General features: G+C 45.1%; 1 protein-coding gene across 1 annotated transcript; it reads left to right on the top strand.

Annotated features, from left to right (window-relative positions):
* Positions 8,385-24,181, top strand: MC2R (melanocortin 2 receptor). Its single transcript, XM_005697161.1, has 2 exons — positions 8,385-8,414; positions 23,106-24,181. Exon 2 carries the CDS (start codon positions 23,206-23,208, stop codon positions 24,097-24,099), a length of 894 nt encoding a protein of 297 aa, XP_005697218.1. The 5' UTR covers positions 8,385-8,414; positions 23,106-23,205; the 3' UTR covers positions 24,100-24,181.

Genomic DNA, 25,420 nt, shown 5'->3' with positions numbered 1-25,420 from the left:
GGAGTACCTTGGGGCATTATTTGTCCGTCTAATACACAAGAAGAAGAAACAAGAAAAATGGAAAATTTCAGTAGAAAGTCCCTTACATGGCTGGAGGGAGATAGAGTAAGAAAAGATGATTAATGACAATAGGATAATCAATCCTCAAGCTCTAAAAACAATATTCAGGTAGCAATCAGTATTTTCTGTTCATGGCGTTTGTTTCATCAAATATTTATATACATTCAAACATCATTCTTACTGCACATGGAAAAAACTGATATATTTATAACTCACTGGACAGTGAACCCTTGAGGGCAGAGAATAAATGTGCCCTGGCACCAAGCACAAGCCCTGGTACACAGATCCCAGTGAGCGCTGGTTTGGTGAATGATTCTTTAACCACATCTGCACCTGGAAACAGGGAGACCGTGCGTAACTACGCCTCCTGCAGCACCCTTCTTATCCCCAGTCTCCAGGGCCTCTAGACCCACAGCAAGCCTGGCAACTTTTCCATCTATGAAAGAATTTACCAAATGCTCATCATTGTCACCGTCGCCAGCCTGCTGCCAAGGCCAGAGTTCCCCCACACTTTTGGTGAATGGTCCCTGCATTTGGTTGCAATTGACAATTAAGATTTATGCTAGTTCCCATATTCACTCCTCATTCCTTCTTTTACTAAATAATAATTGAAAATTTCATAACTATAAGCCTTTAAGGTACATGATGAGAGGTTGTTGCTAAACCACAAAAGATGCCGGGATTCTTGGCCTCTGGAGGAGAGGAATTCAATCCGGGGCCAGTGACGAGGCTTGATCGCTCAGAGTTTTTGTGTAATCAAGTTTTATTGATTCTGTCTCTTTATAAAAGAGACAGAAAAAGCTTCTGACATAGACATCAGAAAGGGGCAGAAAGAGTACCCCCCTGCTAGTCTTTAGCAGGATGTTATATAGCTACTGCTGCTGCTGCTAAGTCGCTTCAGTCATGTCCGACTCTGTGTGACCCCCATAGACGGCAGCCCACCAGACTCCCCCGTCCCTGGGATTTTCCAGGCAAGAACACTGGAGTGGGTTGCCATTTCCTTCTCCAATGCATGAAAGTGAAAAGTGAAAGGGAAGTCGCTCAGTTGTATCTGACTCTTCGCAACCCCATGGACTGCAACCCACCAGGCTCCTCCATCCATGGGATTTTCCAGGCAAGAGTACTGGAGTGGGGTGCCATTGCCTTCTCCATATGTAGCTACTGGCAGTCTGCTAATTAAAGAAAGAAAATGTTTCAAAAGTCAGAGACTGACGCCAGGCCCCTCACCCACAACGTGCATTTTGAGGTAACATTGGCACCAGTTGAGTTGTCGAAGGCCATAAACTGATAGACACGAATCTTAAAGAAAGGCAGGTTTCCAAGCAAATACAGACTCATTAACATAGCTTAAGAGAACATTTGCATGAGTAAAACATACTGGTTTGTCAAGTGGATTCTGAGTCTTAGAGGGAACCTACTTGAAGACAAAGTCTAGGCTAAGTACATAGTTCATTAACATAGTTTAAGACAAACATTTCTATAAGAAAAATGCATTGGTTAGCTCAAGGTTTGAAAAAAGTTAACTTCATTTGGAACCAGGAATCATCATGGCAACACAGAATTTTAAAAGAAACCTCTTTTTAAATTTGTATCAGTTCAGTTGCACAGTGATGTCCGACTCTTTGCAACCCCATGGACTGCAGCACACCAGGCTTCCCTGTCTATCTGAGCATGAGAAACTGTTTTATTTCCAATACAGTAAACCCTGGCTCCTCTAAACTCTGCTTGAAAATTAAATAGTTGCCTCTGCACATCCAGCTGTCCCCGTACTTTATTACAAACACCTGAAAGGAGCCATCAGCATTTTCAAACTCCTCCTTGGTCACATCCATGAGTTCATTCACCATCTACTCTAACTTCCTTGTTGCTGAAGCCCACAGTTTCAGGCGGTGCTAGTGGTAAAAAATCCGCCGGCACAGCAGGAGACTTGGGCTGGATTCCTGGGTTGAGATGATCCCCTAGAGAAGGGCATGGCAACCCACTCCAGTATTCTTGCCTGGAGAATCCCATGGGCAGAGGAGCCTGGAAGGTTACAGTCCATAGCGTCACAAAGAATGGGGCACGACTGAAGTGACTTAGCACACAGGCACAGTTTCAGCCAATGATCCACCATCATATAGCATAGGTCTTTTCCCATTTTTCTTATAAAAATTTCCTCCCTGTCCTTAATAGTCTCTGAAAACTTTCTCTGTCCACCGCCACTCAGACCCAAAGCTACCTTTTCTGTTACGTGAGCACTCATTTTCAGCTACCAAATTCTTAAATCAGAGATGGAAAGCCATTATGAGTATTATGGAGTATTATGAAATAAGAGATGCATTGTAAAAAGAGAGTACAGAATTGAAGGAAAAAACTGCAGAAGTAGGCATCTGAAGGGGAGTCAAAAATCGGAGTGAAGTTGCAAGCAGCCTTCCGGAAGGCTGCCAGGGCAGGTCACCAAAGGGAGCAGCCAGGGAGTCTAGGCAGGGAGGCAAGCTTGGCTTCTACAGCTAGTCTGACTGTGTGCCTGGGTCACTGGAGGAGAGCCACACCAGCAACCAGGAAGAGGACCTGACCCCACGTGGAAGAGATGAACCAAGATGACCTTCAGAACATTACAGCCCTGCCTGCTCCTCCCCACTCAGTTCCATGTAGCTTTCTCTGCTAGAAAAAACTCTGAACTGGAAACACAGTAAGAAGAACACAGTTCAACTCAGCCAGGTGCCATAGTGCAAAAGCGCTACACCTCACTTTTAAAACCAAGAAGATCTGGGCCTACGTCAAGGCTTCAACGGAGAAGGCAATGGCACCCCACTCCAGTACTCTTGCCTGGAAAATCCCATGGATGGAGGAGCCTGGTGGGTTGCAGTCCATGGGGTCATGAAGAGTCAGATACAACTGAGCATCTTCCCTTTCACTTTTCACTTTCATGCATTGGAGAAGGAAATGGCAACCCATTCCAGTGTTCTTGCCTGGAGAATCCCAGGGACGGGGGAGCCTGGTGGGCTGCCGTCTATGGGGTCACACAGAGTCGGACACGACTAAAGTGACTTAGCAGTAGCAAGGCTTCAAAATGTTTTCTGAACGATTGCATATCAAAAGTGTTCACAGTAGTAACCCGTTTGTTTCTGCTTTTCACTTTCAAGGTGTGGTGATCCTTGAGAAAAAAGCCATCTTGACCAGCAGATGAGAAACACAAAATGTCAGATGTGCTGAAATGTGTGTAGAAAGCTGCACTTCTTGAAATTTTGTCACTGCCATAAACTAAGGAAGACTTAACATTTTCATATGATGATCTGTTAGGCGAACTTTTGTTTTTGTGGTCCAGTTTTTGTATTATACAGCACTGTTACCAAGGAAAACTACAGTGAAGTAGGGTGACAAGACAGGAATGGTGCTAGCTATGTTTTTGTTTTAAAATGCAAGTAGAATCTCAACACTCTCTCATCAAGTGTTTTAGTGACCACTTTTGCCATCCAAGCTCTGTCCAGCCTCAACCCTTGGCCCAAGGTGTGCAGCTCAGAACCACTGGGCTCTCCATGTGATCCAGGCCTATGTTCTGTCCCTGCTCCTTCTGTTGCAGGAAGGGGGACCCCGTCCAGGGCCCAAAACTGGGCTCTTATCTAACAATTAGAAATGAATTGTCCGAAGAGACACATGTGCTGACAAAGCAAGAGATTTTATTGGGAAAGGGCACCCGAGTGGACAGCAGTAGGGTAAGGGAACCCAGGAGAACAGTTCTGCCATGTGGCTCACAGTCTCGGGTTTTATGGTGATGGGATTAGTTTCCAGGTGGTCTTTGGCCAATCATTCTAATTCAGAGTCTTTCCTGGTGGCTCATGTATTGCTCAGCCAAGATGGATGCCAGAGAGAAGGATTCTGGGAGGTGGTCGGACAGGTGGTGTCTCCTTTTGACCTTTCCCGAACTCTTCTGGTTGGTGGAGGCTTATTAGTTCCCTGTTCCCTACCAGGACCTCCTGTCGTAAAACAGCTCATGAAAATGGCTACTATGGTGCCTGGCCAGGGTGGGCGGCTTCAATCAGCGTGCTTCCCCTAACACTTCCTCTCCCTGGTGGCCCTTTCATCCTCTGCAACACCCCCCACTTATTCAGGGCACCCCTCGTTCTGCCTGGCGTCTCTTTCACCACACCCCATGTGTGTACTATGCACACGCAGATGTGTGTCTTGAGTGCAAACATAAGCAAACCGTATGTGCTGCCGCTGGCTGCTCCTTGCTCCTTTCAGATCCTTCTCTCCATACCCGTTCAGCACCCTTCCCAGTCACCTCCTGTGAAAACCATACTGTGTCCCCTGATGTTCACTTCTCTCAGGACACAAGTAATGACAGCAAACTGCAAACACTCCCATGGAGTGTGCCACCACACTCATCACGCCTCGGAAGAAATATGCCACTGATCTAAGACACCACCTCACTACCTCAGAGATCCTAGGTTGTCTAGTAACTGCACACACATGTAAGGAACATGTATGCGTGCATGCTAAGTCACTTCAGTTGTGTCCAATTCTTCGTAATCCTATGGACTATAGCCCGCCAGGCTCCTTTGTCATTTAAAAATGATTATATTACTTACGGGATTCTCTAGGCAAGAATACTAGAGTGGGTTGCCATGCCCTCTGCCACGGGATCTTCCCAACCCAGGGACTGAACCTGTGTCTCTTGCATATCCTGCATTAGCAGGTGGATTCTTTACCGCTAGTGCCACCTGGGAAACCCCGTCACATATATTCAGGAATGTCTAAATACTATGCAATTTGATATCTACCTTGATAACCATTTTCAAAAATACACGAACAGCATGTTCCTAAAAGTAAGAAATTTTTACAATTTCTTTCTTTTTTATCCCTTGCACTTACTGAGAGTAATTTTTCTTCTCTGGGAAGCACTTCAGTGGTTCTCTTGGTTACTTAATGAGAAGCCCAGGCCTGGGAGGGGCACATGGAGGAGACAGGTGGAATTAAGCAGCTCTGCAGCTGAGGTTCTTAAAGCTTCAGGACCAGCTAAAGGGACTGGGAGACTCAGGTGGCCAGATCCCCGCATCCTGGACACATTTCCAGGTCATGCTTGACAGAACCAAGCAAAGAGGGGTTTTCTTAGGCAGATTTTTATTAGTTATTCAAGGAGATCATCTATTTTTCTCTGACTCACCAAGAATAAAAGAAATGTAGGAGGCCACGGGTCCAGCTGCAGAGAGTGTAACATATAGGAGCATACCCTGAGGGCCACTCCCACCCCAAGTGGTGTCAGGCAGGGGGTAGAGCCAGCAGAGTCTTCCGGGTAAAGAAGACCAGCCCTGGAGCAGAAACTCCACAACGGGGGCCACAGTGTGTGTTCATGGCGAACTGCCAGCACGGGCAACACTGCCAGGTATGTATAGGAGGCTCTCAACAAATGAGTGAGTAAACAGTGCAGTTTGGCTGATGAACTGAGCTTTCCTGCTTCCATTCTGCTCTTCCCAAGCTTTGTTTCCTGCCACAGGAGCCTTGCGCTGGTGGGGTGAGGCCTCTCTGTGCACCCTTTGCTCCTGGCAGAGCAGGAGAGTTTGGCTCAAGCCTGACAGACAGGCTGAGGCAAAGGTGAGATGCCAGGGGCAGCAGCTCGGAGCCCTCGGAGGCTGGCAGCAGCCCTGGGAACATGGGTTACGAAACCCCAGCGGGAACTGGGTCTGGAAGGAGCCAGACTTCCAAACAGTATTGCAGAATGGTAGCTGTATCATTTACTTATAGTAGTTGATATTATTTAATATTTTACATTTGGGCCTCTGATCAAACACGTGTTAGGTATGAAAGACAGCCGGCCTAACCGAAGGACTCTGGAAGAGCATTTCACCTCCCCCTGGCCTTGGTTTCCTTATCTGCAAATCAACGTTTCTAAACTAAAGGGCCTCTGGGTCCCCTTCCAGCTCTGAGGTCTGGGCTCTGCGAGAGGTTTTTTATTAAAAGCCATAGTGACTGGTGCTGAGCATATGGACTTGCTCTGCTGCTGCTGCTAAGTCACTTCAGTCATGCCCGACTCTGTGCAACCCCATAGAAGGCAGCCCACCAGGCTCCCCCGTCCCCGGGATTCTCTAGGCAAGAACACTGGAGTGGGTTGCCATTTTCTTCTCCAATGCATGAAAGTGAAAAGTGAAAGTGAAGTCACTCAGTTGTATTTGACTCTTCGCAACCCCATGGACTGCAGCCCACCAGCCTCCTCTGTCCATGGGGTTAAGCAAAGCCAAATACCTACATTTTTCTTTTCGGGGTAAAAGCCAAAATTGAAAGCAACTAATAGATGCCCATGCCAGAGCCAGGCTTTCCCCAGCAGTTCCCTGTGTCCTTAAGTTTGGGGAACCGTATTGTTCTTCAGTGTAAAGAATAGTACAGGTAGGCTGTGCTTTCTGGTAGGAATTGTTTCTCCCAGGCAAATACAGGTAGCGCTAAGAGAAGCATTTCAGACACGTGCAAAGGGAGCACCCTGGGAGGCTGTGTGACTCAAGCACGAACACTCCCCAAACGTCCTTCAGGAGCAGAAAGCGCCCTGGCCCCAGCTGTAGACCTCCCAGGCGACCTCTGTGATGTTAAGCTACAGGACTGCAGTGCATTCTTGCTACAGAACCGCCTCCAGCTGTGTGATGAAAGTGAGAGAGGTAGACACGCTGAGTGCAAGTGGCACCGAAAAAGACAAGTGAGCCCCTGGACCGGGCTGAGATGCAGGGGCAGTGCTGGGAGGCCAGCCCATCTGGCCGAGGGCACACATCTGACCCCTCTGCAAACCACCCTGCTTGGTCCCCATGGAGCAGATCAGGGAGGAAGGTGGAGGACCGGTGCGCTCCCAGCTCCTCTCGTGGGGTCACCCCCTGGGGGGGGGGTCAGCCCGCCCTCTGCTCAGCCCTCAGACCTGGGGCTGCAGCAGGCATGCCTGTCACATCCCGTGCTTCCCCATGGCTTACTACACACGCTGTAAACGGTCCTTTCACTCAGCTCTTCTCACTCAGTCCATTTGACAGAGATTCCGTTTCAAGACCCTGAGTGTTTCCCTGTCTAAGGGAAGCTCCGGAATCTGGGACGGATGTGGGAATGCCGGAAGAGTTCAGGAGAGGAGCATGAGGGGCAGGAGAGTGGAGGGCTCCTTGCAGAAGAGAAGGTTGGGGAGACAGCCAACAGGCGCCCAGCTTTCCCAACTAGCTTATGAGATCTTTCTGTGAAACTGCAGGCCTGAGGGTGGAGGACAGGTGTCTCTTCTTTCTTAGGTGATTTTGGACATGCTGCCCTGCTTTTACATACTGTTCAACTGTGTGGCTCTGGCGGGAAAGAGGCCCTCAGAACAGGCTCCCATGGGCCCCAGGGTCTGTCGTGGGGCCCACGACTGTCCACAAACATGCCCAGACTGGACTGGAGTGACCCTGGCACTGGCAGCACTCAGGAGAACATGCTTCGCCTCAGGGACAGAAGAGGAAAGGCAGTTTACAAAAATGGTTCCCCAGCTGGGAAATCAAACTTGGTCCTCTGTCCTCAGTCTTCCCCAGACCACCCATGTGGGAACACTGTTCAGCTCGAAGCCAGAGCTGATATCTTCAGAAACGGCCACTAATTTGGACTCAGCCCCAAAGCCCCAGGTCCACCCCGACTTGGCCCCACCCACACTGCCTTTAAACACTCAGGTCCACAGCGCCTGGGAGCAACAGTAGTCCTCCCTTGGAGGCGCTGGCAAACAAAAAGCCAACAACATTGTATCTAAAACTAAACAGTTTTGCTGAGAATAATGGGGCTCTGGACTGTGGCTTCTGTGAAGCTTAATGACAGAATTGGCAGCACATGAGGTTTTCTTCTTGTGGCGGCCCATGCTCCGCAGGCCTTGGGCACACAGCCCGGCTCACTGTTCAATCTTGTGAAACTCGGATGATGGGTTACTTCCCCTCTTCTTAATGAGATTAACGAGGTAAGTGCAAGATGTCTTGAGTAGTTCAATGAAAGTTTTAAAACAAATTCTTCCAAAACCGTTTCCACAAAATCCAACTTTACTGAATTCCTTGGTTGAAAACTAACCCAAAACGATGTTAAAAATGAGCAAGGTCACAGTTCTGCCATCTGCCATAAACCTTGTCGTGAACATTGGAAGCACCTTTATCCAGCTGAGCCCATGGAAACTGTGTCTTAATCTAACCGTTTCTTTCCATTTCTCCCAACTTCACATTACCAGAAGTATGCAGTGCCTTTCGAATGACATTTATCCAAGGTTATGATAACAAACAACTGTCCCTCCAGTGATACATTTGTTCCGCACCTCCCAGCCCAAGGCCCTGCTCTTGCGTTTCTTTCAAATCTCATTTAGTCTCAGTCATCTCGGCCAGAAAGTTCCTGCTTCAGAGCAGAAGGTAAGTACATTTTTTACTAATTTCTCAGGTTTTTGAGTGCTTTGGACTCATAAATAGAGCAGTTAGGGAAAAACCTTGAGAAAAGATTATATTCAGAGTTCCTAGCAGCTCATCTTTCAAATTATGGTCTTTCATCCTCACGTGGAGTACATTATTTTCTAATTAAACTGTAACAACAAAATCTTCTATGTGTGTATCAAACTAAACCCAATTTCCCTCCTGATGAATTTATTCTAAAGTCATAGTTTTAAATCATCATCTAGCTCTGGTCAAGGACAATAGGCAGGTTTTCCTAATGGGGTTATGAGTGGGAAAAGTCATGCTTCTTTTACCCCTGGAGAGTCACCCTTTTACCTGATTAACTTTCTGTTTTCACTCTGGCACTAGTGCCTAAGCATCTCTGCCATCGACATTCACATGTGGAATTTTTGTGATCTGGGGCAATTAACACTCTGACTGTCTTATCTGTTAGTTCAATGGTCCTCTGCCTTCCTTGGCAAAAATATAGGGTGTAGGAGAAACGAGGGAGAAGGCAATGGCTCCCCACTCCAGTTCTCTTGCCTGGAAAATCCCATGGACGGAGGAGCCTGGTAGGCTGCAGTCCATGGTGTCTCTAAGAGTCGGGCACAACTGAGCGACTTCACTTTCCCTTTTCACTTTCATGCATTGGAGAAGGAAATGGCAACCCACTCCGGTATTCTTGCCTGAGAATCCCAGGGATGGGGGAGCCTAGTGGGCTGCTGTCTGTGGGGTAGCACAGAGTCGGACACGACTGAATCGACTCAGCAGCAGCAGCAGCAGGATAAACGAGAGTTAGAAGCACATTCCTGATCCCATTCTCCTCCAAAGCCCTAATCACTTGGAGAGCCACGCACCCACTGCAGACTTGAGACTCTTTGCTCAGTTGGTTCTGTCACGGGGGAAAAGCATTCTCCAGAAAGGGCGGCCCAGGCTTTTTATAAAAACAGCGAGTTGTCCTATTTTTATTTCCATAAACTGCCTTGAGATAATCCACTATTCATCCTCCTCCTAAACACACACACTTATGCACACATGTACATGCACACACACACATGTATACACACGCATATTCCTGTACACACATACGCACACATGCAAAGCCAAGGGGGGGAAAACCGAAAGAGTGATGCGAGGTAACACTGAGAGCTAGGCCGTGAGCAGGATCAGGACGGGCAGAGGGCTGGTCAGGAGCCTCACCAGTTCACACACTGACCGGAAAGGGCTGCTCACACCGAGGAGCCAGCCTGCGGCCACTAGCCCACTGTGGCTGGGACAGCAGGTCACACTCGGTCCTCAAGAAAAGCCCCCTTGGGGCTGTTCTCTGTGGGAACATAGAGAAAGGGGCCCCCAGCAAAGGGGGCAGGACACTCTTGGAGCACCCTGATTTTTTCAGTGTCCTGGGTTTTGGGGATTGGCGTGAGGGTTAGGGGTGCCCCTTTCAGCACCATCGCCCTCTCACCACTCTGGGCAATCCCAGGCAGCTCAGTGTAAAGAAAAAGGCCAATATACCTTTATCTTGCTAGTTTTCCAGGCATGTTTCCCACCTAAACACTTAAAGGCCACATTGTACAAACATGGGCAGGTCTGTGCTGGGGGTGGCATCTGAGGCCAGGAAGTGAGGACAGGTGGTGGGAGCACAGGTAAGGCCGTTCAGGGACAGGGTTTCCAGGAGGCTCTGGCAGGTGGGGCCAGGTGGCCCTTGGGGCCCTGGGAGCTGAGAGATAAGGTGTGTAAAGGGCGTGAGTGTCACCTCAAGAAGTGTGGCTGATGTTAAAATGATACTAAAATTCAGAAGACAGTTTACACTCGTGGCTCCACATGCACTTGCCAATGTACCAGCAATGCTGGAGCCCTGGAGCAAGATCTAGTGGCTAGAAGACCTTGAGCAAGGTCGTCTCTGAACTTCAGTTTTCTTATCTATGAAACGGGTCCTGGAGCAGGGAACAGGAGTAGAACTTGCCCTCATACTTAACTGAAGCACTGAAGGAGAACCTCTCTCACCCTGCATTCTCTCTGACCTTTACCATAGAGACAATTGTAAGAGAAGCTGGATGAAATGAAACTGCTTTTAAAGTACAAATTTTAAGGAAGTGCAGATGTACTGGGGAGTTTGCTCTTTTATATGTTAGAATATTAATTCAAAATGCTAATCACATGTTTTGAGCTCCACAAAATAGACAACAAATCCCTTGCAGCTTTAGGTAAAGCTGTAAGGCGACAGAAATCAAGACAAAAGAATAGACAAAGATCAGTTGAAGCAAATAGAGAGCCCATAAACAGACCCACACAAACGTAACCAACTGATTCCAACAAAAGTGTGGGGGCAATTCAAGGGAAAAGGTGCTGGGAGAAATACTTGCAAAATACATATTGGAAATGACTATTTTTCCCAAAATCTTCAAAGAAATAGTAAACTCAGCAGTGAGAAATCAAAGAATTTTAAAATGAACAAAAGGTAAGAACAGATGTCTCACCAAAGGAGATCTACATATGGTAAATAAACATAGAAAAGAATACTCATCACCATTTATCATTAGAGAAATGAAAACTAAAATGACAATGAGGTCACACACTTATTAAAATGGCTGAAATCCAAAATGCTGACACCACCAAAGGTGGTGAAGCTGTGGAGCATCTCATTCCTCACTGGTGGGAATGCAAAATGGTACAACCACTTTGGAAGACACTGTGGTGGTTTGATACAAAACTAAACAGACTCTTTCCATATGATCCAACAATTGGGCTCCTTGGTATTTACCCAAATGAGTTGAAAACTCACGTTCATCCCAAATACCTGCACATGGATATTTATAGCAGCTTCATTTATAATTGCCAAAATCTGGAAACAACCAAGAAGTCCTTGAACTATCTTTCAGCTATCAAGCCTAAAAAAGATGGGTGAAACTTAAATGCATATTACTAAGTGGCATAGCCAGTCTGAAAAGGCCAGCTGCTGTATGATTCTGATTATATAATGTTCTAGGAAAAGGAAAACAAGACAGGAAATAGATAAGATGTTACCAGTAGTTTAGAGAGGGACTGAGGGCTGTGAATAGATGTAGTACAAGAGGATTTTTGTACCACAGAATAGTGAAACTATTCTGTAAGATACTATGATACTGAATATATGACACCATGCATTTGTCAAAACCTATAGAAATTTATGGCATAAATTGTGAATCTTATGTTTTCAAAAAAATTTTTAAATCATTTTGGAGGTTAGACCGTCTCAGGATGCAGTGTAAGCAAAGAGTCTGACTGTACCATCATAAATACATGAAAAAATCTCAATGCATAGGGTGAGGGGAAGGTGCTGATGTAAGTGACCTGGAAAATGAGCGAAAACGGTAAGATACAGACTATCTGCTCTCTAGACGACACAGTTCACCACAGGGATGTGGGCTATTGATCCTGAAAACCACTGCAAGTGTTTCTGTGGTACACCTGCAAGTGTGTACCTGGACCCAACAATTAAAAGATGCTCTGCACATGGCAGGAGCTGGTTCTTCCCTGTTGGAACAGGAGGTTACATATAAGTAAGGAGAGGAGGCCATTCAGGGTGAGCTCATGCTTATCTTCATATAGATATGGATGGAGAGAGAGGTATTTGCAGAGCTGTGTGCACATATAGGTAGTGTACACACACATGTCTCCTTGCTCTGTTTAGTGCAAAGGTCTTAGGAGCAGCAGCATGCAAGAAACAACACACACTTTACCCCTCAGATCTTGGTTTTTAACACCATTCTCCAATAAAAGGAGTCAGTGATCCTCTCAGAACAATGGCTGATTTCATGACGATGGCACAAAATAACAAGTGAGCTAGGAACACTGTGCAGTGCAAAAGATAAATAATTGTTCAAAAGATCACAGTGGTGAGGGCATGTTCAAAGGACATGTGCCAACTGCAAGAAGTTGGGATGATATAAGCAACAATATAAGTAAAATAATACTAGATTATAACCTAAAATATAAAATAAATATCCATGTATCCATGGATGACCAGCCCATCTTGGGTGGCCCTGCGTGGCATGGCTCATAGCTTCACTGAGTTATACAAGGCTGTGATCCACGTGATCATTTTGGTTAGTTTTTCTGTGATTGTGATTTTTCGCTCTGGAGGCTGTGGGATGGTAGTTCTTGCTTCTTCGGTCTGCCCTCTGAAGGATGAGGATAAGAGGCTTGTGCAAGCTCCCTAATGGGAGGGACTGGCTGTGGAGAAAACTGGGTCTTGCTCTGGTGGGTAAATTTTTAATCCAATTGTCTGCTGATGGGTGGGGCTGGGCTGCTGCCCTGTTAGTTGTTTGGCCTGTGGCAACCCAGTCCTGGAGTCTAAGAGCTCTATGGTAGGGCTACTGGTGACCTCCAGGAGGACTTCTGCCAACACACGGCTCCCAGGACTGCTGTTGCCAGTGCCCCTGTCCTCACAGCAGGCCACCGTGGGTACACATTCCACAGAAGATCCTCATACACTCACAGGCAGCCTGGCTCAGGGTCCGCTGAGCTCACAGCTCCTTCCCCTGGGTTGTGGTGCACACAAAGTTTTGTGTCTGTCCTCCAAGAGTCTCTGTTTCCCCCAATCCTGTGGACATTCCATAATCAAATCCCACTGGCCTTCAGAGTCAGATCCCCTGGGGATTCCCAGTCCCTTTGCTGGATCCCCAGGTTGGGAAGTCTGATGTGGGGCCTCACATGGGAAAATGAGTGTGCTGTGTATGGGAACTCTCTATACTATCTTTGTAACTTTTCCATGAATATAAAATTGTTCTAAAATAAAAGGCTTATTTTTTTTAAGAATGTCCAAGCTCCATCACCCAAATAAAATCTGAAACGTTTTCCAGGGATTTTTCGATGCTTTTGCATCTGTGTGTGTGTGTGTGTGTGTGTGTGTGTGTGTGTGTGTGTGTGTGTGTGTGTGTGTGTGTGTGTGTGTGTGTGTGTGTGTATACATATATACTCTGCAGCACTGAACCATGATTTTAACCATAGAAGAGGGGTCTACCTCATGGGCCTGCAGAATTTATTTAACCCATTATTTATATGGTTATAATTGGTTTATAATTACTGATAAGGTCACCAGGTATTTACATGGTTTTTCAGTTTTCCACTGAAAAATTTGTATATACTGTGAGCATCACTGTATGTACATCTTTGTTCCTATCATTGACAATATGTTCAGAGCCACTGAGTCAGATTGGTCAGGTTGGCAGATCCTAAAGGCAGAGTAGCATAGTGGAACTCTATCAGTTACCTTCTATTGGGTTAGGGTGTGTGACTAGGATCCTTAGATTTTTTAGTGATAACACACTTTCTAATTAAGAGTCAGTACCTAGATTTTGAACAATTTATATTTATTGAAACAAATAAATCAGCTGTGATTATGATCTTTCACAACACCTTCATTTCTCTTTTTTTATTAATTTATTTATTTTAATTGGAGGCTAATTACTTTAAAATACTGTAGTGGTTTTTGCCATACATTGACATGAATCAGCCATGGGTTTACATATGTCCCCCATCCTGAACCCCCCTCCCACCTCCCTCCCCAAACACCTTCATTTCTATTTTTTTCATCTTTTCACTTGTCTCAAGTGTCATTAGTCAGTTAGGCTCCAATGTTAATAGAAAACTGTTAGCTTTAACCATTTCTTTTCCCCCTCCAACTTTCACCCCAACCCAATATCAGTATCTTCTACTGTATGAAAAGGAGTACCAAGTACTCAAGTGAAAATGGACTGAACTGCTTCCAGGAAAAGCCTTTCTCAACTCACCTTTTGATTTGCACCAAATGGAAACCACAGGATCTGAAATTACAATGATAACAATGGGCTTACACTTTTTTTTGTCTTTTTCTTTCTATTTTTGTGTGTTTGTTTTTGGGGGAGGGGCTTACACTTTTTGATCAGGGTGTATTTCCTAAGTTTTACTCATTAGAATGATCAGTGCTTTTTATCCTGAATATCTCATAGAAGCCATGTCTTAAAATGAACTTCATATAACCAGTATGGGTTGCGCAACAAGTAATGGTAGAAACAGTCACATGTCTCAATATTCGGATTATATGTTCAAGCATAAACCCGCTATGTAGGGGGAAAAGGCCAGTGTCTTCCTCTGGGCTGTCTCCTACCCTGGATGTTCTGTAATCCCAGGGCTTACGGACTCCAGAACTGAGCCAGGAGTCTGGCATGCTTCCATCTAGTGCTGTCTGGACTCCTCACTGCCACCTGGTGCCGACATTGGGAACTGCTCCACTGTTCACAGGGAAGCTGGCCCAGATGGGCATAGCTCCTGACACAACCAGGGCAGAGCCTGCCTCAAGGGACTGCCAGACCATGACCTGTGGTCCTCAGGACTTTTAACCCCATCACAGCCACCCCAGGGTACTAGCCACCTTGGAGTTCTGGGACAAAACTGGATTTGATGTTCACTCCTCTCTTCCAAGAGGACTGTCCACAGTCTCTTTCCCTTACCGAGAGCAGATATTCTCAAAGGTTAGGCAATTCTTCCTTCCTGACATTCAAATAAGAGGTCTGATTTCAACTCCTTTCTACTGACAAAGGCTACTCAATTTCGCCTTCTAAGAAAAAGTCTCTTCCTTTCTGTCCTGCACTAAAGGTCTCATTATTTCCTGCTTTTACTGCCCAGGAGAACTCTGGCCCTTCACATGCTCCTGCAGATAAAGTCATGTTCCTGGACTCCAGGGAAGCGGATCCCTTGCCCTTTCTAAGGGGAGAGCAAGGCTGCTCATTTTACAGGCACTACTTCAAATAAAAAGACACCAAGAAATTAATCTTTAGCAGAAGTGCTCATTTTCCCACAAATTCTAACTGAAATTTTATCTGCCAATGAAAAAATAAAACCACTTACTCTTGTTCCTTACACATTTTATATATCTCTCCCAAACATATCTTTCTAGAAATACAAACTGTTGATTGTTCGATTGGTGACATTCACATTCTAACACATCAAAAATAGTTCCTGGACATCTCAGTGAGTCACTAGAGCGGATCAGAGAGGAGGAGGGAGAATCTGCCAGCCCCCCAAGGGGTTACCTGCTGCTCAAGAGACAACACAAACACCGGAAGCTGACCTTTCACACGGGCAGAGGGTACCACACGCCAAATGCAAGAACAAAACACGCTTCAGGACACGAAAGCACAGCGGTCATATGGGTCAAGGGCATGGAGACACTCAAGATGTTTGGTCTTGACTTGGAGCTAAAACAAAAGCAGGATTTAGACAGAGTAGAGATTGGGGAATTCTAGCAGGAAAACAGTAGTAAAAATGTAGAAGGCAAAATGTGCTAAACTTCCTGGAGACAATAAGAAACCTGGGCTGGCTGGAATGCGGATTCTACATAGAACACTAGGGAATATGGCAAGAAAACATTAGCCTGGAACAGAGTATAGATAGCCTGAAATGTCAAGTGACGTAGTAATGGGATTTTATCCTGTAGACAATGAGAACTCCTTGATGGAGCCCACACTGCATGATGGCTCTGGGTTGGGTTATTTGCACATAATGTCATGTATGACCCAAACCTAATGCAAGAACTCTGAACTAAGTCGTCTTGTTCCCCTGTGCATGTGTTGGAACTGAACAGGATAAGGTTTAAGGACATCTATATCTTTGATGCTTTTTCTTGACTTTGATGATTATTTCTCTTAGACTAAAACAAAATTAACTTTCACAAAATGTTTATATTTTTAGGATAAACCAGATATAGGACTCTATAGTAGAACCAAGGAGGTCACTTGTCTCTAATTAAAATCAAACCTTAGACTGATCTTAATATATCATTTCTCCCCCCCTGCTACCCACCCACCCACACACACACGCACACACCACTATTTCTCAGATTTCCCTTCCAGGAATATCAGAAATTTTCAAAGAACATTAGAAATTGTTTTAAAGAGAAAGATAGATGAGCAAAAACACAAAGATATATCATCACTGAAACCCTGAACTCCTCCAGAGGTCAAGCACCTGGTCATGATCAGATTTAACACTTTCTAGGCAATCCTTCTAAGTGAGCATCCTCAACTGTACTCTTATGAATATATCCAGCTCTCTCACCAGAAAAGTGTACCACTTCTGTGGAATATCGTTAAACAAGGCAGCAGATTTAAATATCCTACAGGCTCAGGCTTTCCACTTCAGTGACTGTGTCTTTTAATCTTTATTTGCATTATATTATATAATTTGAGAAAAAAATCAATACTCATTTAGTTGTACATATAAAACTCAAAATATCCTACTTTGTTAGTAATTTAATTGAGTTTTCCCTGGCCAGTGAGACAGCATGTTTATATCAAACTCCAAAGTAAATAAAAATGGTAAGGACAGCCAAGTGACAGTTGAGACTAGGTGATATTATTGCTACCTCAAAGGGGAAAGAGGAAGCAAAAGCTATGATAAATAATACAAAGACCTTTTTTACCAATTGATGGGGAAAACAAAACAAAACAAAAAAAAAACCTCAGTGAAAACATTCTCAGCAGCACACCTAACAAGCTTAGGTGTCTCCAAGGCTCTTCTGCCTCAGCAACTCAGTTCTGCTGCTCCCTGTAAATATTGATCAGGCTCCAGAGTTCAGTTCAGTTCAGTTCATGTCCGACTCTTTACAACCCCATGGACTGCAGCACACCAGGCTTCCCTTTCCATCACCAACTCCCAGAGCTTGCTCAATCTCATGTCCGTTGTGTCAGTGATGCCATCCAACCATCTCATCCTCTGTCATCCCCTTCTCCTCCTGCCTTCCATCTTTCCCAGCATCAGGGTCTTTTCTAATGAGTCAGCTTTTCACAACAGGTGGCCAAAGTATTGGAGCTTCAGCTTCAGCATCAGTCCTTCCACTGATTATTCAGGACTGATTTCCTTTTAGGATGGACTGGTTGGATCTCCTTGCAGTCCAAGGGATTCTCAAGAGTCTTCTTCAACACCACAGTTCAAAAGTATCAATTCTTTGGCACTCAGCTTTCTTTATGGTCCAATTCTCACATCCATATGTGACTACTGGAAAAACCATAGCTTTGACTAGACAGACCTTTGTTGCCAAAATAATGTCGCTCAGACGGTAAAGCGTCTGTCTACAATGTGAGAGACCTGGGTTCGATCCCTGGGTTGGGAAGATTCCCTGGAGAAGGAAATGGCAACCCACTCCAGTACTTCTTGCCTTGAAAATCCCATGGACGGAAGAGCTTGGTGCAGGCTACTATCCATGGGGTTGCAAAGAGTCGGGCACGACTGAGCGACTTTACTTTCACTTTACTAGATTGGTCATAGCTTTTCTTCCAAGGAGCAGGCCACTTGTCTTTTAATTTCATAGCTGCAGTCACCATCTGCAGTGATTTTGGAGCCAAGAAAATAAAGTCTCACAGTTTCCATTGTTTCCTCATATATTTGCCATGAAGTGGTGAGACCAGATGCCATGATCTTCATTTTTTGAGTGTTAAATTTTACGCCAGCTTTTTCACTCTCCTCTTTCACTTTCATCAACAGGGTCTTTGGTTAATCTCTGCTTTCTGCCATAAGAGTAGTGTCATCTGCATATCTCAGGCTATTGATATATCTCCCTGCAATCTTGATTCCAGCTTGTGCTACATCCAGCCCAGCATTTCGCATGATGTACTCTGCATATAAGTTAAATAAGCAAGGTGACAATATACAGCCTTGATGTACTCCTTTCCCAAAGTGGAACCTGTCTGTTGCTCTAGAGCCAGCAATTTCAAATCGAAAGTTCTCTGTGCTTCAGGTGATTCTACAAGAAGCAATGGCACAATGGGAGAGAAATCTTCTCTGATTTTAGTATCAATCTCAGCACTCTTCAGACTCCTCACTATCCCACACACCACAGCCCAACATGCATCCGTCAAGCCATCTGTCAATCATACAAATACATTAATTCCAAAAGGTTGCAAATAAGAAAGCAGGCAAAGCCTTCACAAACCAGTCCACAGCAATTAACAGTCCTTGTGTCTTAAAAGCACCAGCTCAGGCCCTGTGGTGGACATGGGTATACAGGGGGAGACACCAGGGAGAGGAATCCCAGCCACACAGACTGCACAGTTCCATCACTTACAAAGTCCCTCACAAGAAGCAGATCTTCTCAATTTGTTCACTTGTTCAATTTTACAAGAAGTCCTTCAAAGTGCTCTGCCCTATTCAAGTCAAACTTCTGAGACTGAAGGTATGAACTGGCAGGCACTCAGCTCCTCAAGGGGACTGGGGAACTGCCATGGCAAGATAGCTGATTGGTTACACATACTCCTCCTGACTGCCACACGGACTTCTGCCAGGAGCTGCCAGTGCTCAGCGGAGCTGGGTGCAGGCCAAAGGGAAGGTTGCTGAGCCTTCCCCCGGGGAGACGGAAGCTCCCAGACCAACCTGCATCCTCCTCCCTGCCCCATTCCCACACCACACCCTCATTTTGGCTACTTGTAATTTATGTAAATCCTAGCCTACATGTTGGTTTTTAAGATTTTACTGTTGTTTCCAATTTTTCATCTCTTCTTTTTTTACTGGGTCATCTTTAGCTTGTCTTACTACTCAGTGTTTCTACTCTTTTTCTTCTTATTGAATTTAAGACCAAGAAATAGAAATACAAATTAGGACAATTTGTACCCAATAAGAATGGACTGTTTTGACCTGTGGTGTTGGAGAAGACTCTTGAGAGTCCCTTGGACTGCAAGGAGATCCAACCAGTCCATCCTAAAGGAGATCAGTCCTGGGTGTTCATTGGAAGGACTGATGTTGAAGCTGAAACTCCAATACTTTGGCCACCTGATGCAAAGAACTGACTCACTGGAAAAGACCCTGATGCTGGGAAAGATTGAAGGCAGGAGGAGAAGGGGATGACAGAGGATGAGATGGTTGGGTGTCATCACCAACTCAATGGACATGAGTTTGAGCAAGCTCTGGGAGCTGGTGATTGACAGGGAGGCCTGGTGTGTTGCAGTCCATAGGGTCACAATGAGTCAGACAGGACTGAGCGACTGAACTGAACTGTACCCAAGGAGGAAATGGTGGGTGTCTCTCTCAGCCACATTATCAGGGGAAGGGAGGTCTGGTGTGTTTGCGGTCACCGGGACATAAGTAGGAAGCTAAAACCAGAAGGCCCAAGCATCCTGAGAGCACAGGAACGGTAGGGAGCCTGGCCAAGCTGGGATCAGAGTCACACAGAGGGAGGCAACAGCACATGTGTAAGTATGTAGGCCAAAACCTACCAGCTGTTCTATTGGCGATAAGCCTCCTTCATTAAGGAGGCTACGTGGGGCAGCGCACCGCTGGTGAGGATGTAAACTGGTACAACCCTCCAGGAAGGCAGTTTGACATTATCTTTGCATATACTGATGCATATACACTTTCACATGCATATACACTTTCACTCAACATTTCCTTTTCTGTGAACTTATCCACCTCACTAGGCACATGAAATCTTACATGATTATTCATTACAGCATTCTTTATACAGCAAAATGTTTGAAACAACCCACGTGACTATCAATACACAGATGAAATAACTCAGGACATATCCACCCAATGGAATACCTTGTAGTAGCTTTTTTAAAAATGGAAAAATGAGGAGCAGAAAGAGTGAGAAAGTGATCCATCTACTTTGTGCAAAGTGTCCAAGATGAAATAAGGTACAAAACACTAGGTATAATACACCGACCACTGAACGCACAGGGCAGGGGGTATCCTGCTGGCCAGAAATGGGCTGACTGGTGCCCAGTGTTACTGAGATCAAGCTCACTCTGCTTGCCACACCATAGACCAATGCATTTGAGAGACGAGGGGTTGAGGCAAGGGAGAGATTTAATCGGGCAGCTGGCAGACTGAGAAGGTGACAGGCTAGTACCTCAAAATAAGCATCTTACTGGGGTCTGGATGTCAGGTTCTTTTATACATCAGAAGCAGTGAGGAACTAAAGTCAAAAGGCAGAATAGAGAAGGAGATGCAATGGGGAAGTAAAGTGAAAGGGTCTTCGGTCTGGCAAAACATCTCCAAGGGAATAGCCAGTCTTTGGAAAGGATGTGTTAATCTCTTCTTTTCACAGATGGGCAGGGACAAACTATCTCTCCACAAACTGAACAAAGGCACTTTAGTTTACAGTCCAGCAGAGGGTCCTCCAGGCAAGCCATTGAGTATGATTATAATAAAAGCAATGAAAAGCAAGTCAAAGAAAGAGTTTCCAACATGGAGCTAGAATTGGCTTTCTCCCTGCAACCCAGTGCTCCGAGTCTGGGTCCCCAGCATCTTTCCTCCCAGCTGCCCCCAGTCCACGACGGGGCTCAGTCTACTTCTGCAGGAGCTAGGACCCCTCTAATTGGCCGCTGACTCAAGGACTCTCCACTGACCAGCTCAAAACTTTCCAGAGCTGTGCTGCGGTGAGAGACTTTGCCTACCCAGTGCCCCTTGCTTCCTCTTCTTTGCCCCAGGAGTCGGACCTGCCTCACAGCCTGAAGACTCCCTTGCTGCTCTTGCTGCCTCTCCCTTTCACTCTAACAACTGGGAGAGGACATACACACTCCTAGTGTTTTATGGGCATAAAGAAACTCCAGAAGACTGGCCACTTCTTTGAGGAGTAGTAATGGGGCACACAAGATGAAGGGATGGGAGGGAGACTCTCTACTATTTCCATGTATCTACGCATACACACAAATACACAAATATAAATATATATGACAGTAATACCTATTCAAAAATGAAATCAAAATGTTACATGCATCTAGCAAAAACAGGGAGAGAGGGCTTCACTGAGCTGGGATGCAGGCAGGATTTGTGGCATTGTGATTTATAAGAAGACACATATGTGGTCTGCCTCCTCTTGTCTGGCACAGAGTTCACAAGATCCCTGGAATTCTCTAAGTGGGGAGAACAACCAAGTTGTCTCTTGTTATGTTAATGAGGTAACATTTGGAAAGCCACTGCTAAAATCTCAAGTGGAGGGGGCCACTTGGGAACCCAGACCTCAGTTCCTCACTGGTTCTTTCTGAAGCCTAGATTCTAAAACTCCATCAACTGGAAAAGCCATATGGTACAAACTATTCATTCACTCAACAGAAAAATAAGCCTTTACCCTCCTCCCTAGCCGTTCTCCCCAGAAGCCATACAACAACCCCAAAGCACAGAGAGTACGATGCGGGCTGCTGACTCTCCAGGACGCCTGCAGCTCTTTTTCTCAAGGCCTCGTGCCATCTGCCTCCCTCCTCAACTAAAGGAGGGGATTGTGGGGCCACACTCTCCTCTGAACTTCTTTAACATAGTCTTCTAGAGAGAGTTGGGAAAACAACTTGGTCAGTTATATCTGACTTGGTCAGATACACAGGTTTTTAACTTATTTTATTTTCATTTCTACTAAAGCCAATAAAATTTCTTTACCAGATGAATACTTACAGAAGCACTAAGATAAGTGATTTAATTTAGCAGATATTCATCTTTGGAGCCAAAGAGACCTTGATTTAAATCCTAACTCTCAGTATCTTGGCCTTTCCACCCCAATTCCTTAGATGCAAATTAGGGACAACAGAACTACCTTGTATTGTTGACAAGAGGATTAAAATGAGATGCCACGCATTGCACATGGCATAGTACTGGTTGGCACGTAACAGGAATTTCACAAATAAAAAAGCCGTCTCCTTTCTCTCAGAGAACTGCAAAAATATGAAAATTAGACCTTTACATTTTCTGGCCAAAGACAATAATCAGTATTAAAAATCCTCATTTTACAGTTGCCCATGTTCCCTTTTCTTTTGCAAAGAGCATCTGCCAGTTACCCCATGTAACTATTGTTACAGCCACAATCGTTTGCTACACTGTTGGTGGGAACTGGGGGTTCCTTAAAAAACTAAAAATAGAGTTGCTATATGATCCAGCAGTCCCACTCCTGGGCATATATCTGGAAAAGATGAAAACTCTCATTTAAAAAGAAATATGCACCCTAATCCTCATAGCAGAACTATCTACAACAGCTAAGACATGAAAGCAACCTAAGTGTCCATCGACAGATGAATGGGTACAAAAGATGTGTTATACACACACACACACACACACACACACACAGACAGAAAGAATATTATGCAGCCATTAAAAAGAATGAAATAATGTCATTTGCAGCAACATGGATGGACATAGAGACTGTCATACTAAGTGAACTAAGCTAGAAAGAGAAAGAAATATATCACTTCTATGTGGAATCTAAAAAGAAAAAAAATGAAACAAGTGAACTTATTTACAAAATGGAAACAGGCTCAGAGACATAGAAAACAAACTTATGGTGACCAACGAGGAAAGAAAGGAAAAGATAAAAGGAGTTTGGGATTAACAGCTATATGTTACTATGCATAAAATAAACAATAAAGATCTACTGTATAGCACAGGGAACCATATTCAAGAATCTGAAAAAAATACATGTATACACACACATGCATAACTGAATCATTTTGCTGTACATCTGAAACTGGCACAACATTTTCGACTATACTTCAATTTTAAAAATATGTATTTAGGAAGGATTTTTTAAAAGATGAGGGTACGATAAATTATTTTATTTAAATATTCCACCATTGTATTTTGCAGAGGCCACAGAGCTTCCTCAAAGGTATCATGGCTTGTTTTTATTTTGTGATCTATTTTGTAACTAATATTCCTACATATACTTTTTTACCTCAGATCTGCAGCAAGAACTACAAAGAAGAAAAGATTCTGGAGAATTAATCAAGTTTCCTGTCAAGTTCCAGTAACATTTCTGTCTTAACTGCACACAGGAAAGATGAAACACATTCTCAATCTGTATGAAAACATCAACAGTACAGCAAGAAATTACTCGGACTGTCCTGCTGTGATTTTGCCAGAAGAGATATTTTTCACAGTATCCATTGTTGGAGTTTTGGAGAACCTGATGGTCCTTCTGGCTGTGGCCAAGAATAAGAGTCTTCAGTCACCCATGTATTTTTTCATCTGCAGCTTGGCTATTTCCGATATGCTGGGCAGCCTGTACAAGATTTTGGAAAACGTTCTGATCATGTTCAGAAACATGGGTTACCTCGAGCCTCGAGGCAGTTTTGAAAGCACAGCAGATGACGTGGTGGACTCCCTGTTCATCCTCTCCCTCCTTGGCTCCATCTGCAGCCTGTCTGTGATCGCCGCTGACCGCTACATCACAATCTTCCACGCTCTGCAGTACCACCGCATTGTGACCCCACACCGCGCCCTCGTCGTCCTGATGGTCCTCTGGGCAGGCTGCACAGGCAGTGGCATCACCATTGTGACCTTCTCCCATCACGTCCCCACGGTGATCGCCTTCACAGCGTTGTTCCCTCTGATGCTGGCCTTCATCCTGTGCCTCTACGTGCACATGTTCCTACTGGCCCGCTCCCACGCCAGGAGGACCTCCTCCCTTCCCAAAGCCAACATGAGAGGGGCCATCACACTGACTGTCCTGCTCGGGGTCTTCATTTTCTGCTGGGCACCCTTTGTCCTTCATGTCCTCTTGATGACATTCTGCCCAGCTGACCCCTACTGTGCCTGCTACATGTCCCTCTTCCAGGTGAATGGTGTGTTGATCATGTGTAATGCCGTCATCGACCCCTTCATATATGCCTTTCGGAGCCCAGAGCTCAGGGTCGCATTCAAAAAGATGGTTATCTGCAACTGGTACCAGTAGAATGATTGGTCCCTGATTTTAGGAGCTACGGGGATATACTGTCGGGGACAGAGTAGCGTGACAGACCAACAACACTAGGACTCCAACTGTCCTCCCCTTCCCTAGAGCACATGAGGATAATTCCACTAACTCTTGTTGTAATGGCTCAATTCCACGTGAACAGCCTTGCTATAGGGTACAACTTCTATAGCTTAGAGAGGCAAAATAATTACCAAAAAGGCCAGAGTACAAAGCACATACAGCAACACACATGTGAGAACTCTGAGCTAAGGAACAGTTTGTTCTTCTATAGATAACTAGCTAGCCTATCACGGGGTGGCCTCTCCTAAGTGCTAGGACAATCACTCAGGGTATGGACTACAGGGTTTTTGTAAGCCAAAGGTGCCAATAAGTTCCTGCGGCTGCACTGCCACACAGAGCCCCTGCCTGCCACCTGCTCTCCTTTCTGCCCACCTGTTTTGCTGTGCACCATCTCCAGTCTTTCTACAAGCAGGCAGGATGCATCTTCTAGTCAAATAACCAGCTTTGAGTTTCCAATAATAAAGGAAGCTTCTCCATTAGTCTTCTTGGCTAACTCAGCATCCCAGTGGCCTTAAAGTATTTCCCTGGTTAAAACTCTTTATGCTTTAGAAGCATACATTTCAAAGGAGAAAATAAATATTTAACCCATTTGGTCCCTATGTAGGAATAAATAAAGGCCAGAGGAAAACTGTGGGAAAATGAAGAAGGTATACCCAACCCTTGTGAATCTGTCCAGCATGTGTGTGCTCAGTCACTCAGTCGTTTCCAACTCTTTGAGACCCCATGGACTGCAGCCCGCCAGGCTCCTCTGTCTGTGGGATTTCCCAGGCAAGAATACTGGAGGGGGTTGCCATTTCCTCCTCCAGGGGATCTTCCCAACCCAGGGATAGAACCTGCATTTCTTGTGTCTCCTGTATTGGCAGGCAGATTCTTTAGCACTGCACCACATAAGAAGCCATACCTGTCCAAACATAGAAGTAAACGAAAAAAGTCGACATGTCCCAAAATGCATTCTAAGTAGAGAATGTGTGTGTTCACCAGGTTTTTGGACTATGAGGGAAACCAAGACCAAAACAACATTTCAAGACAGAGCTGTTACTGAGACTCAAGCCAGAGACAGGTGAAAAACATTTAACCTCATTCCCCAGATGAATCTAAGGCAGACAATTCCCCAGATGAATTCTTTAGCATCACTGAAGAATTTCTTCCTACTAGAGCCACAGGAAAGATGCCAGATACTGACAAGTGGCATCCCTGGCAGGATAAAAGAAACACAAATTGTAGGTTCGTCTGTTTTTAA

This window comes from Capra hircus, chromosome 24, assembly GCF_001704415.2.
Source record: "Capra hircus breed San Clemente chromosome 24, ASM170441v1, whole genome shotgun sequence".
Taxonomy (NCBI): Eukaryota; Metazoa; Chordata; class Mammalia; order Artiodactyla; family Bovidae; genus Capra; species Capra hircus.
The sequence above is the reverse complement of the archived record's forward strand: the minus strand, read 5'-3'. Positions and strand labels throughout refer to the sequence as shown.